Raw genomic sequence first — 15,521 nt, 5'->3', positions numbered from 1 at the left:
AAGACCAAAAAGTTAAAGAGTATATTAAAATAATACCATAAAGTTAAACCATAAAGTATATAATGAATATTGCTATTTGCTAGCAAAATGTATGTATGTATGTGTATATAGTAATAATTAATACTGTTGTTATTTCTTGATCTTCTTACTGTTGTTATTACTTGATTTAGTATATTTATATATTAAAAATTGATATAATCATAGATTGATAGGAAAAAATATAACAAGACTACTATGGCTTAAAACACACATTTAGCTAGTAGTACATTTTTTTGTCATTAGAACTTAACGTAGGTAACTTAAAATTTTATAAAATAAACTTTTCAATAAATAATAAACTAATAAAGACTATTAGCGCCACCTATCTTAAATGTTTGTATTTAGGCTGTGTTGAAGGTTTATTTATGTGTATGTGCTGCCATCTAGTATGGCGTTTTAGTACACTGACCAAAGAAAGACATGCGCGGGACGAGAGGGGAGACAGTAACCATCCCTCGCCATTTTCCGTCAACCTCAATCAAGTTAGCTTCTGTCAGTCGCTGTGTTTGTGTGTTGTGATATGAAAAATTATTTGTACCGATGAATCTCAATGGGAAATCGTGCTAATTACATCGCCAAAAGATGGCTCGGTTATTGTTTTTGTGGTTTTAATGCGACGTTCTACTAGTGATGATGGTCGAGTGATTGATAAAGTGAAGTGTTTTGTGTCGTATGCTGGGCTGCCGCAGCAACATTGAGCTCCTTTCTTTGGATAAATCGTCCCCAAGACGACGTCGGATAAAAGGACTGGAAGGTGACACACCATGTCGGCAAAAAACATTCCGGGAGACAAGGTAATTCTTGTAAGATAGTATTTATTACAAAGTATGCGAGAAAGGTCATTTTTTTGTTTGTTTTTGTAACGTCTCCTTTCTCTTATTGAGGCGTGGATTGCAGCCAAAAATCGTATTTGACTACGTGGAGAATATGAAATTGTATAAATAATTAGAATGTCCTTGTAAGGGTTTCATGATAATACGGAATTAAACATAGATAATTTTATTTTTTTTATGTATAAATCGAGACCCCATAACACCACAGAATATCTGTTGTGATCAATTTTAAACTATCTGACTACGAATTAACAATAGGGTAATACAATGGTAAAATATAAAACCATATTTTAGGTTTATTATTTGAATAAAACAGTAAGTATAATATAATACATTATACATTTAAAAAAAATTAACAAATTATTAACAAATAAATAAATAATGAACAATTGCAAAATGAAATAGTTATTATTTATTACACATGTAATAGCAAAAATAGTTTGTAACTTTATCATAATTTTAGTTAATGTAGGGTAATATGCTATTTTGCAAAGGCACCTTGTAATGCTATTATTAAAACTAAAAGTGTAGGTACCTTTAAAAAAATATTCAATTATTACTTTAACTCTAATATAAAATGTGTTGTTTAATATTGAAAAAAATGGTTAAAATCAAAACTTTTTACTTTTTATTAGATAGCAAAAAAGTAAAAAACAGATATCATTGTAAATAATTATGTATAATGTGACACCTATGTTTTTTTAACTAGGTACTTAGTTTCTGAATGTAAAATAAATTATTATAAAGCTAACTATAGTAGGTATAATAATGATATAATTTTTTTTTTAATTTACAAAATATAAAAATTTATAAAAATGGTTTTCTTTTATAAATAGAAAGGCTTTCTCCTGTAACATTTTATTACTTACTTTCTGCATTTGCAACTTTATTTTTAATTACACATTTTAACTTTCATTCCTGTTCAGAAAACCTTACTTTTTTTGTATAATACAATCCAGTATACAAAGTAGCTCATATGGACGCTTATACGGACTCAAATTATACAAAGTCAAATTGAATTGCAATGTTTTTTTTTTTTCATATATACAATTAGGTCAGTATACAAGCCTATGGGCCCACCTGATCACTAATGCATTGCAAACACTACTGCCAATCCAGAGCTCTGGTCATCTTCCTCATTACAAGAACACGACATTGCTTGAAGGCAGTTTTATTTAGCTGTGATCTTCTGTAACTAATAATTTATTTTGGGCAGTACTGGTTACTTGACTTTAAATTGATTATTATTCTAGTAGCTGTGCCCGCGGTTTCAATCGCGTTGATTTGAGGAAGAAAAGGAAGGCTCCTTCATCTTAAAGCATACCAAAACTTCCTTTTAAATACTTTAAATTTTTTTGCTGTGGATGTCGGTAGAGCAAGCAATTATCTATAAAATGATATATAATTTATGTGGAGTAACTGAGGCTTTTTCTAAAAAGGGAGACAGACGTCTGAACCTTAGCGTAATAATATATATGATTTAATTTCATTATTATTTTATTTTTTCTACATTTCGAATCTATGGTAGCTTCTCATTAACTAGGTATAGTAAATTTATTAAAAAGGGATTATATTAATTTATTATAATTATGACGATAGTGCTTTTCATAATAATAATAATAATAATAATTTATTTCAGATTCACATCAATAAAAATTGTTAGTAAAATTTTAAAACTTAGAAACTAATGTTAGTAGGACACAGTTACAGTTACACAATTCGGTCTTTTATGAAGGTACACCCACCGATACATCAGTGGCGAGTCCCACCGATCAACAAACAGCATTCTGTTGGAGGAGCCGCTGAGACGGGCTAATATGGAGGCGAACCGTTTTCTCATAACGGCGTTAAAGTCATCCGTATGCGCCTCCGCAAACGCTTTTTAATATTTCATAAAAATTTAAAAAAAAATAGCTAAAATTATAGCTATGCGTGTTATAGGCGTTAAGGATGTCCACCGGTGCGTTCAATCGGAAGGCCGGTGTTGTTCACTTCGCGAGAGCCGTGGGCGATTTGTCTCCCTAAATCACGTTTTCAACAGGAAAACCTCCTGGTCTGATTACGTATTGTTTTTCTAATAACATGACGAGTAACCTACTTATTTTCTCTAAATATAATCGTTCGTATATTTAAAACTAATTACAATACTTACATGTTGTCATTTTTGTACGAGACAGGTTAAAACTATAAAAACGATGGAAACTTTCCTCCTACGTTCGCGTAAAACACGTCTGCTACGTTAACTACAAAAAGTCCCGTAAAAATCGATCCAACAAATTCTGAGCTTAGCTAGAACAAAAATAATTGTATTTGCTCGCAAACGAAAAAAAAAACCGACTTCAATTACATCGACAAGTAATACAACGTAGATAGACGAAAAAATAATCAAGTGAATACGTGTTATCAAAGATATCGATGAAATTTAAATGTGACCACATGATAAACACCGGCTTTCGATTAAATTAAAAAACCATTAAAATCGGTATCCCCAGCAAAAAGTTATGGGGAGTTTCGAGGGTTTCCCTCGATTTCTTTGGGATCCCATCATCAGATCCTGGTTTCCTTATCATGGTACTACAATTAGAATATCTCCTTTCCAACAGAATTATCCAAATCGGTTCCTAAACGAAGTTATCCCCGAACATCCATAAAAAAAATATGTATATGTATATACGGTCCAAATGAGTAACCTCCTCCTTTTTTCGAAGTCGGTTAAAAAAATCAGTTTCAAGCTTCTAGCTCTAAAAATGACGATACTTCCATATAACTTTTCATTCTCACCTTTCAACCCCTTACACACCTTTTACGCATTAAAAAGTAGCCTATGTCCTTTCTCAGGCTCTAGACTATCTGTGTACCAAATCTCATGTAAATCCGTTCAGTAGTTGTGGCGTGAAAGCGCGACAGACCAGAGTTACTCTCGCATTTATAATATTAGTAAGAATTACATTACGATGAATTAAAAATATACGAATTTAACGAAAATGTCAGTTTCGATATTAAAAACATAGACATCAATTTTAAATATCATAACCTCGCGGTACCCTCTGTGTAAGTTTGTACGACTGTCACTTCTATAAGCCGAAGATTTATTCTATTTGTTGGCGCTAGCAAAGCTATTAAATGTTACGAATACTATGTACGAAAGAAACGAATGAAGTTTATCGAAATACTAAACTTTGTAATAATTTACGTTATTGTATAAGGTGCGTTTATTTATCGACCTATACGTTTTCTCTATTAAAATATTAAACAAGATTCTAAAAACGCAAAAAAAAAATACGTTAAGATTATATTAAAATTAATATTTATTGTTGTGCGCCTGCCTATTTTTAAATATCAATCATTCTTATAGAAATAGCAGTCGCGTTTTGTGAATCATTTAGTGTTTTGTTCTATAAAGTATTTAAATTTAACTAAGAAATTGAATAAGTACACATTAATAAAACGATACTACGATATAAATAATGCCTTTATTTAATTTGTTTTAATAACATACATTTCGATTCTCATTATTGACATTATTCTTATTTTAATTCGAAAGCATATTTGTATATAATGTACATATTATAATATGTATAAGATACTGTTAAATACAACACGTATTGTATAGGGGAACGATTTATATATTATTCTATATGCGATGAGAGTGCGAGATCTCCGATTGATGATAATGATGTGGATGACTACGTACTACTATGTGATATATAAATAATAATATTAAGATTCTAACAACCTATTAGCGCCTTGCTGACCTTATAAAAACTTACCGATACCCGTTTTGTTGATTATTTATTTGAATCGAGATGTCCACTGTCCACTAAAGATAGTACACAGATTACATATGAATGTGACAAATCGTATCGCATCGTCATCTGTAGATTTGCTTTCAAGTTGGCTACGAAGACGAGACTTGTATACGAAATGAATACATTTACCGCTGTATTTGGCAACCCAATAGCACTGACAGATCTATGTTTTATAATTTTTACTTTTTTTTAAAAGTGATTACGAAAAAATATGTTTCAATCTTAATAAAGCCCATATATTTAGGAAATTTTTAGGAGGCTAATCGATTAATTCATCTGTATCTAGGAATATAACTATAACAATTTACTAGACGGTCAAAGGAAGGTACTGAAAGAAACATTGTTATAACGATATATCATAACCACAATTTTTGCCTTGCGTGAAGTGGATAAATAAAAATTAAATTTATTTGTATAACAATTCCCTCGTATAATTAGACTTCTTTGTGGTTTCTTTACACGCTTTGATACCTACATATGTTAGTTTAAGTTATTACAACTCCGTTCCTATGAGTCGTAACTTGATGTTTTATTTTACAAACTTTCCCCGAAAGCTCCGGATCATACTTCCGTGATTAGCACTTTGTAACTAATTATAATTATAATTGTAATTAGGCTTTTTAAAAATTATTATAAGATCCATAACAGATAGAATACTATATGAGATAAACTTACAATTATTTCATATTTTTTAAAATCAATTTTCATCATCATCATCATCGTCACTTCAGCCTAATACAGTCCACTACTGGACATATGCCTCCACAAGTTTGCGCTAAAAATGGCGTGAACTTATTTGTTGCAATAGTCACCACGCTGGGCAGGGGAGTTTGCTGAGCAGGCTTTGTCACACCGAAGACGATGCTGTCCGTCTTCAGCCTGTGTATTTCAAAGCCAGCAGTTGGATGGTTATCACGCCATCGGTCGGCTTTTTAAGTTCCAAGGTGGTAGTGGAATTGTGTTATCCCTTAGTTGCCTTTTACGCCACCCACGGGAAAAGAGAAGAAGTAGCTATATTCTTACTGCCGTAACCACACAGTAAAAAAAATCGATATTACTGAATTGTAACTGAAGAAAGAAAATCGGTGAGGGTTGTTATATGATTTTCCTATCATAAGTAACGATTCCCATCAGCCGTTTATAATAAGAACTGGGAATAACGGCTTCACGTAATTAAGGTATTATCCGACACCCACAAAGATGCACCCAGAACTGAAATACATTTGCAGAAATGCAATATCTGCCCTCAGCGGGAAACAAATCCTCTCCCTACCTACGGCATAGAACCAACTCGTTCGACTAAACTGAAACAGTAAACATACACAACAAATATTTTCGTTATAATTGAAAACAATTGCTAATGGAATTTTATACTTATATAAAAATGTGAAATAATTAATAATGCTTAACGTTGTGTGAAATTAGTAGACCATTTCGTGACGCATATCAACTGTTTATTTAAAAATAGAGCAGCCGAACGAAAAAGGGTAACCGTAAAATATCTAATTTCACAATAGGGTCGAATAATTAAAACTCGCCACTGGAATATGTCAGTCAGATTAGTCTATTGCAGTCCACTGCTGGACATAGGCTTCCTCAAGTTTGCGCCAGACATCCCTGTTTTTGCAATTCTCATACAGCCTTCATTGGCAATCTTACGTAGATCGTCAGTCCAGCGGGCTGGCGGACGCCCCCTACTGCGCTTGCCAACACGCGGTCTCCACTCCAGGACACGTCTGCTCCAAAGGTCATCGGTCTTGCGACACAGGTGACCAGCCCACTGCCACTTCAACTTGCTAATTCTATGGGCTATGTCGGTTACTTTCGTTTTCTCGCGGATAGTCTAATTTCTAATCCTATCTTCGAGAGAAACGCCAAGCATAGCCCGTTCCATTGCACGTTGAACAACTTTAAACTTGTGGACCAGTCCCTTCGTCAGTGTTCACGTCTCGGCTCCGTATGACACAGGCAGGACGCACTGCTCAAAGACTTTTGTCTTCAAGCATTGCGGAATCTTCGAGGTGAAGACGAAGCCTGACGAGACCGACTCGTCGAGAGGACTCGTTTAGGTCGCCCAGCATTAGGCCTAGCTTCTCCAACGTCTCTACAGAGAATCCGTTCCGACACTGTTGTAATATACTTTTTAAATATCAATAATTCTAAGATCGAATCGAACTAAAGTATTTCTTTGACTTGTAATAATTATCAACATTCGAAAAACATATATTATTCTAGAAAATAAAATATTTTGTAGTTATGCTGTTTTCGTCGTAAGTTCCTCGTAATACACACGGTTCTACTGTATATAAAATTCTTAAATAAATACTTTAAGCATTTTTATGAATAATTATTGAGAGTGCATTCACATGATAACAACTTCAATTAGGTTTTTTTTGATAATATTTAAGTAATTAACTACACCTTCAGTTGTTATTAAAACTAATACCGTAACACATTTTTATTCAGGCCAAGGAGTTCACAGCAGACTGATTAATGACTTAAAATTTCGTTTACAAACTGAAATTAAAATTATTATGTGAAGTACTTCATATTTTTGTATCGAATTAGCGAGGAAACGTCAAAATAATTACGTATTAATTAAGACAAATGTTATTCTAAAACATTTTAATTAAAGATACCGATTGTTTGATTTCCAACACGTTTTCATTCTACTTTGCTTCGTCTTTGCTAATCTTTTTGCATTGTTTTATATTAGTTTTTTATTATAACAGTAATTAATTTTCATTTTAATTACGAAATGAGTTGGCTTCATTCTTCAATGATTGAATATTTTTTTTCTTTGATTCTTGTTTGTCAAGAAATTAATGTTTTAAAAATCTAATTTCAATATCAGTTATTTCTTATATCGTTTCAGATTTGTGTAACCTACAAAAATCTGATGCAGGCTTTTGTAAATGTTGATTTGTAAATGGTTAAAATATTTAAGAAATTTTCACGGGTTTTACTCATAAATAATATTTTTATAAGCCATACATAATTATGTTTATCGTGGTCAGGGCGACTGTGTTTGCGTTGTGTGAAATTCAGAATTCCCGATGTAGGATTGAGACCCAGGGGGCCGTTATGAGTGAGACGTTAATGATTTGTCTTTCAATGTTATGTATTACTCGCTACATCGTGTTGGTGTATATAGAAAACGAATGATAATGAACAGTTATAATATTCTTACAGAAAGATAAGCTATCAAAAATAGCTATAAATGATTTGCTTTATTCTGTTAGATGAGTCGGATGTTAGTTCAATTGTTTATAATAAATTTTTAACTGACTTCAACAAAAAGGAGAAGGCTACCATTTCTATTGTATTTTTTTTTTCATGTATATGTAGGTATATACTTATAACTTTATACTGGGTGTACCGATGATTCTTGTTTAATCGAAAGCTGATGTTTGTCTTGTGGTCTCATTTAAATTTGATCGAGATTTGATGACTACTTTTTGACTAATCTTTGATATAGCGTATTTACTTAACTATTTTTTTGTCTACCTAGGTTGTAATTATTTGTCAATGTAATTTAAGTTTTTTTTTTTTTTTCTTTTGCGAGCAAACACAATTATTGAATACTGTACAATTGAGCTTAATCGTGCTAAAAGTGAATGATTAATCTTAACACACACTTAATATTAAAATTTGGAATAAAAAAATATTACAACTCTGTAATCATTTCAGTACGTGAAGGCTTTCGTGTTTATTTAGTTAACGTACCCAACTAACAGAACTAATTATAGTAAATGTAAATATTTGTCAATTAGTGCCTATTAGTACAGACCCATATGGAGGTTAATGGTCTTATGTAATGGGATGGATCTGAGTTTGATATAAACGAGAGCCTAGAGGCATGTCTGAGTCGTGTATCAAAACGTGCAACGATTCTTATTATAGTATTTTTATTTACTCTTTACAAGTTCATATTCTAATGAAAAAGTGATGTTATTGATGATACAGGGTAATGACATATCTTACCGTGGCTCCACACATGGCTATTTGTGTTTGCGTATTTGCCATATTTGACAAATAACTTCCATGTGTGGAGAGTGTATTTGCCAAATTTATTGCCGTATTAACCTATTTGGCAAATATGGCCAATAACAAATACGGCTTACCGAACTTCTGTCACTTTTGCAAGGCACATCAAAGGCCAATATCAAAAAATATGTTTAATTTTTTGATACTTGGCTCCATGTGTAGACGGTCGTATCGTCTATTTGCCCGTACTTCAAATATTTTGTCAAAAACAACAAATACTGAACAGCAAACACAAACAGCCATGTGTGGAGCCACCTTTACAGAAGATCAGAGATAAATAATAATGCTCTCTAGTGGTTGTGTTCCTGTGGTGTGTGAAGTGACCTGGAGCGTCTCTTTTCTTCTCTTCTCTATTGTCGGGATGTTGCAGGCGTTCATAAGCTACGGTGACCGCTTACCATCACTTAGGCCATTTAAATGTTTTTTTTTTTTTTTTTTTTTTTTTAATAAAATAACGTATATTTAAGATTGAAGATGTAGAAATTTCACGTTGTACACGTTTTTGCTTCGCTTTTAATGAAAGTTAAGAAAACGTCATTGTTATTTCGTGTGTCTTAATAATGCTTTGTCGTTGATTTATTGTTTTAAGACATAATGTAGATTCAATGTTCCAACAGTCCTTTGTGAGAGATAATTGAGTTTACTTAGATTTTTGTCTGTCATGTTTAATGTTTGAATGTACAAAATAACTTCAAAACTCCAGACAACTCTGCTAGACAAAAATATTACATCTTTGAGATGAAAGAAATCACATTTTCTACTTTTGTTAAACTACGTGATATAGGCCAACACCTGTGCTTGTGGTCATACTGACCACAAGCACATGTGTTGCCGCATTGTTGCATTTTGTTTTATTTTCGAGGTAAATTTTAGCAATAGAAAAAACGATCTGTTGATAAGAAAAGTCAAATAAATTGTAGTTTAGAAACGTTTTATGAAATAACATTAAAATATACATTAAAATACGTGATTGTTTTTATCGTGAAAATGTATTTACTATATTTACTATTACGCTTTTACTATTCTTAACAAAACTCCTATGTTCCTACGATACCTACGATAGTAAAGTCGACTAGAAATAGGTAATGCCAAGAACGTTCTTCAAGCCACATTAAAGTGCCGTGGCAAATAGCTCAAACCCTCGCACACTATAGAATATTTTGGAGATATATTGCTCGATTTTTTAATAAAATCTGTTTATATAAATTTAGAGTGGTCTAAGCGTTTACGTGCAGTATTTTCGTATGAATACGGTATATAATAATAATAATGAAAAGATATACACAATCTTATTTTATTTGACTTTCCATTATTGGATACCACCTCGTTCCTTTCAGTGATAGCGAGGGATTTTCAATATTAAACTTTTAAACTTTCTTATTGTCTTAGGGAACATTCCCTAACACAAGGACTGGTATTGAAAACGAGATTTTATCTATGCTGTTGTTGATAGTTTTACACTGGGTATATACTCGTATATATACTTATACTATTAAATCATCAACCACTGATATTAGCTAATTGACAACAAAACGAACTATATAACCTTTATTTTACTCGGATGTGTTTATTGCCTATAGTCTAAATTTATATACCCACCTACATAGGTATATAAAAGAAATTATAAAACAATAATTAAATTTTTAGTTATAAAAGTAATCTAAAAATCTAAATAAAATAAGTACCTATATATATATATATATATATATATATATATATATATATATATATATATAAACTAGCTAACTTCAGTGTGTCGGTTTTTTTTCGTCACGGTGTGCGCGCGCATCGTAAAAATTTACTATCATAATTTTTCCCAAACGCGTCGAAAAAAAGTATAACTTTAAAAATAAAAGATATACACGGGCGTTCTAGTAGTTATATATTATTCCAGTACGTCTACCATGAGTTTTTGTTACAAGCGCACATGACATAACTACAGTAGTAAACGTAGAAACGCAACAGAAATAGTTATCTATACCATACCTATTATGAGTATTTCTAAATTTCACTATAGAGTCTATCGAGCACTCGATAAGACTTATAGTTGTAAATCCGTTATATTGGTATTAGTTACTAATATCTTTATCTCTTTCTTCCGTATAGAAAAAAGAAAGAGTAAACATGATGACTTTCGAATGAAGTGAGGTCTAAACGAAGTTTAAAATAATCCGACAAAAATGCAAAGCAGCATATTACAGTGTATTCATGCGAGCTCAAGAACTTCTAAATTTGTTCAATTTATTCCGTCAGTTTAAATATCTAACTTAAGTTGTTGACAAACACTTGTGAAACAATCATATTGTTTAATTGTTATACAATAATTCTAAAACAACAAAATATAAAAAATGAGAACTAATGCTTCCCAGTTCGAACTTATGGTGGATTATATGAAAAAGTAAGTGTTTATTTAAGTGTTATGGTTATTTATCCCTTTCTTTATTAACGTAAATCGTGATCATAATTTTATAAATAAATTGTATAATTTGTATTATATTATTATATTATTTCGTAAATTGAATATAGAAAATAATACTGTTATATCGTAAATTGTGTTTTAGGAACGGGGCTATGTTCTACCAAATATAATGCAATTAAATAGTATATAAACCTAATAATTATAAACTTCTCGCACGATTTTTTCAAGTGAGTGACGCAACTATAATAGTAACGTTAAACAGAGTGACATCTGTCAAATATGTTACTCATGGTAGCGAATTGTATGAAAATATCGGCGCTCTAGAATGACATTTACGAGTGTAGTTAACTTAACTGTCCTGAGAAAACTTATGGTACCAAATATAGTAATGATAGTATCCGGTAGAGGCGCTGCTCAACTTGCCATACAAATTTTCTACTACACTCGCTAACGTGTATCGTCTCTGTAAACTCATGGTAGACGTACAGATCACTCACTTTGTATAAGCTCTCGACCAAATGTTGTATTGGTAGAATGTCGAACAATCGTGCCAAGGCCGTGTGAAGTTCACTTAAATTTTATAACCATTGTGTGAGAATTGGATGCAGTTGCGACGAAATTGAGAGGTTACCAAGTTCTAGCAAGTAATTTTAGAATTAAATCAGTTTTATTTGTTTGTTTGATCGTTTTCCAACGTCTGTGTAGTTGTAGATGATTTATTTTAATTTAATATGAAGATAATTAAAATAGGTATCAGTAGTTAGTGATGTTAATTTTCAGAAAACAAAAGAATTAACAGACGAAGCAGATAGAAGCAGGATTAAATCTCGTCTACTACTACATACACATATCTGTCAAAAATAATCATTGCTACACTGAAAATAAAGAACAATGTATTTTTTAAAATCATGAAAATTTTCCATACGAAAGGACTTCGCTATCTCGGTCAAGGTCGTTTTACCAATTACACTGTATCCGATTGTTTAAAAGCGACAACATTTTGTACAACGGTTCATCTGTTTTGTATAAATTAATCATAGTATTTTATAATGGGTATATTTAACTCTTTTTATTGAATAGTATGTTTACAGGTTTACTACATAGACTATAATTTTGCATATTTTTCTGTTCGTTGTTAAATTAAGAGCCATCATTCACAAAAATCGGTAACAATCAGCGAAATTGTAATATTTTGACGTCGTTAATCTCAGTGTTGGATGCAATAATGTAATTTATATTCTTGAAATATAATAGAGCAACCTTTGTTGTAGTCGATAGTCAGATCAGAATTTTGATTTATATTATGTGTATAAAATTATTAACCTTTTCATCAGCCTCCTCCCTGGGTAAACGATCGCAATGTATACTTTGAAGTTCTACTTTTCAATAACCTCTACGTTGACATCGTTTAAAAAAATATCGTAATATGTGGAATATAATTTACACAGATTTTTATTCATGAATATTTTCAAAATAGTTACAATTTTAAAAGTGATATTTTTTTTAGAAAACTAAGAAATTTTAACGAACTATCTTCGTCAAAGTAAACTGATGATTTTCCATACATTGCGTTTTTGCTCATTTGAACAAGTGAAAACATATCGTTTATATGCTTATTATGACTAACTGGATTCCATTTTTGTGTACTTATGTATGTAGATGAGTATTAGCAATATCGAGTACGATTAACAAGGTATACTTTTAGAAAAATATTTTTCTGAAGGAGAGGAATCGGAACACTGAATATGACACTATTAAAGAAGTGATAAATTATGCCTATAAAGTTGTAAACGCTTAATAGGAAGGAAAATCTGTTAGAAACTTCTTCCGAGAATTAGTATTCACATTTATTAATAAAGCATTTATTATTGGAGCATGATCTGTTATTTATTGCTAATTATTTTGTTACTCAAATTTATATTGATTAAAAAGTGGGTCAACACAGTTGTATGTGGTTGAGGTATGATTTTAGCTTTTATGAAATAATGTATTTAGCTACGCTGCGTAAAACATACATTAGTTGCGCATTAGGGATTTTGTCATATATTTTCTGGAATGAGTTAATATAACTAATTTTAAATAGCATTTTACAAAAATAAGTTACCTAATTGTAATAGAGAGTTGAATCATTTGAAGTAGTAGGTAAAAAAAAAACTCGCCAGAAAATTTACAACGCATCAAAAAAAAATGAATGGGAAGGTTTGATGATCATTATTTTGAGATCAATCCTTATCAAATTAAATGTTTGTTAAACTATTGAGACATGTGTTTCAATGTGTGTCTGTATAGTCTTCATAAAATAAAATAAAAATTGCGTCTAACTTTTCCGAGATGAAAATACAATCTGTTCTTGAAAGCAGTAGTGAACCAGCTGATGTTAAGTGGTCGTTATTTCCCAGACATTGGCATTGAGAGATTAATTACACTAACGTTGTGAACGTCAGCCTTGGGAACTATGTAATGTCCATTGTGTAATAATTATACCAGTTCACTCTCACTCTCAAAAAAATGCTGAATACGGTAGACGATAAACATTCAAAGGTCTTTATAAAATTGGCGTCGGCAATATAGAATTTTTTTTTAGTAGGTATACGAGTATTATACATTTTTTTACACATATTTAACTATATGTTACGGAAGAAGGGAAACGGAGATAAACTCCATTATAGTCAATTTTAATGTTTTTTTCAGTGGTCATTCCATTGAATAGTCTATAATTATATTGCTGCATGTTTGACGGCAGAAGAAAAAACACCATTGTTTGAACTAGAGCCCAGTTGTTAGTAACCCAAATTTCAAGGCAGGACACAAAGGACTTATAAGAAAAAGAAATTAGTTTAAATTGTCAGGTTGAATACGATTTTGTTATAGGTGTGTTAAATTGTTGCGCGAAGTTTTAGCTTGAACATGACAAAAGTAGTAGGCTAACACAAAGAAAGACGGCGCAGTAAATGATCTCTGCCTGAGATCTGCATAACCCTGAGAGTAAGATGTAATTTTGGTAAAGAATCTTTGCTAAATCTTGCTTTGTTAAGTATAATCTTTGCCAAAGATTATACTTAACACTAATAAATCTTTAAACGAACCATAATAAAAAAATATCTGAAATATTTTCATTTATTTTTTTTATTATATAAATATGCTAATGACAATAAATAAACATGATTTTTATTATAATACCAATCTACTGAAATAGAGTTTACTATGTTATAAAATATGCAATAAAAGCTACCTTACCTTATCTATACAAAATAAATAAAATTAGAGTGTCTGTTTGTAATATTAAAATAACCGCTATTTACTAAATTCGTATGGATGTATACACGGTAAATACCAAATTTTTTTACAATTTTTTACAATTTTTGTCTGCCTGTCTTCTGTTCCGGCTAATCTCTGAAATGGCTGGACTGATTTTGACGGGACTTTCACTGGCAGATAGCTAATGTAATAATTACAATATAAAGTTATACATAGCGGTATAAATACAGATATTAACGCGCTATGGTGTATTCATAGTATACAAAATATATATTTGAAACAAATCATTTCTCGATATAGTGCAGGTAATTTGAAACGCACTATGAAATGCTATTTTTATATTTCAAGGTTGTAAATTCTTTTATTTAAATTTGTTCGTAAGTAATGCCTGTTTGCAATTTGGTTTTTGTTGACAAAAAAATCTATCCTGGCATGTGACGTGACGACGTGGATAACAGCGCTTAATGCGACGGACGGTTAAACTACGTGATAATGCGCATAACGGATAAATGTTTACTGTTATGTCCCTCGTTCCCTCTAGCTGTTACTAAGTTAAAAATTTATTAAAGAAACATTTATCTGATAAGGAGTAACGTTATTAAAAGTTTTCTATTAAATGTCGACGAGGTATTGTTATGGTAAAAATATAATAATTGGAATAAATATGAATATTTGTATTTTTTATATCAAAATCAGTGTTGTGCGTGTGTGTCGAATTTATATAGAAAGAATTACTGTGTGCGTGTTAAAGAATACTATCAGGTTAGTTTTAAGCATAATAGTGAGTTTTTGGAGTTTCATTTTAAAAATAATATAACATTAATTAAATTAATACAAATTATATTGTTGAATTAATCATTGAACGAGAAAATATTTAATTTAATTATGTATATTTTTGAAAATGATTACGTGCTGTGCTCTTATTCGTTATTGTATATATAAAGTATAGGTAAATTTAAATAGTATTGTACTTACTGATTTTAGTATTATAAAACTTAGCATTGTATTGACTGTGATACGTCTGACCATAATTGTATATAATAAAAGAGTTAATAAAGCAAGTAAACCTCGGTGGTTTAAGATTCTAAAATTAAATCGATCCACTTTTACTCAAAA

General features: G+C 31.0%; 1 protein-coding gene across 1 annotated transcript in view; it reads left to right on the top strand.

The window, feature by feature from the left end:
* The first annotated feature begins 495 nt into the window (after nucleotides 1–495).
* The window catches only part of LOC123663106 (ubiquitin-like protein 3), a 205,113-nt gene continuing 190,087 nt past the window's right edge, over nucleotides 496–15,521 (top strand). Inside the window, exon 1 of the mRNA XM_045597844.1 lies at nucleotides 496–833. Within this exon, the coding sequence (XP_045453800.1) occupies nucleotides 804–833 (30 nt within the window). The 5' untranslated portion in view covers nucleotides 496–803. The remainder of the gene's footprint in view (nucleotides 834–15,521) is intronic.

This window comes from Melitaea cinxia, chromosome 19 (assembly GCF_905220565.1).
Source record: "Melitaea cinxia chromosome 19, ilMelCinx1.1, whole genome shotgun sequence".
Classification (NCBI taxonomy): domain Eukaryota; kingdom Metazoa; phylum Arthropoda; class Insecta; order Lepidoptera; family Nymphalidae; genus Melitaea; species Melitaea cinxia.
Note: the sequence above shows the minus strand (reverse complement) of the source record. Positions and strands in the feature narration are given on the sequence as shown.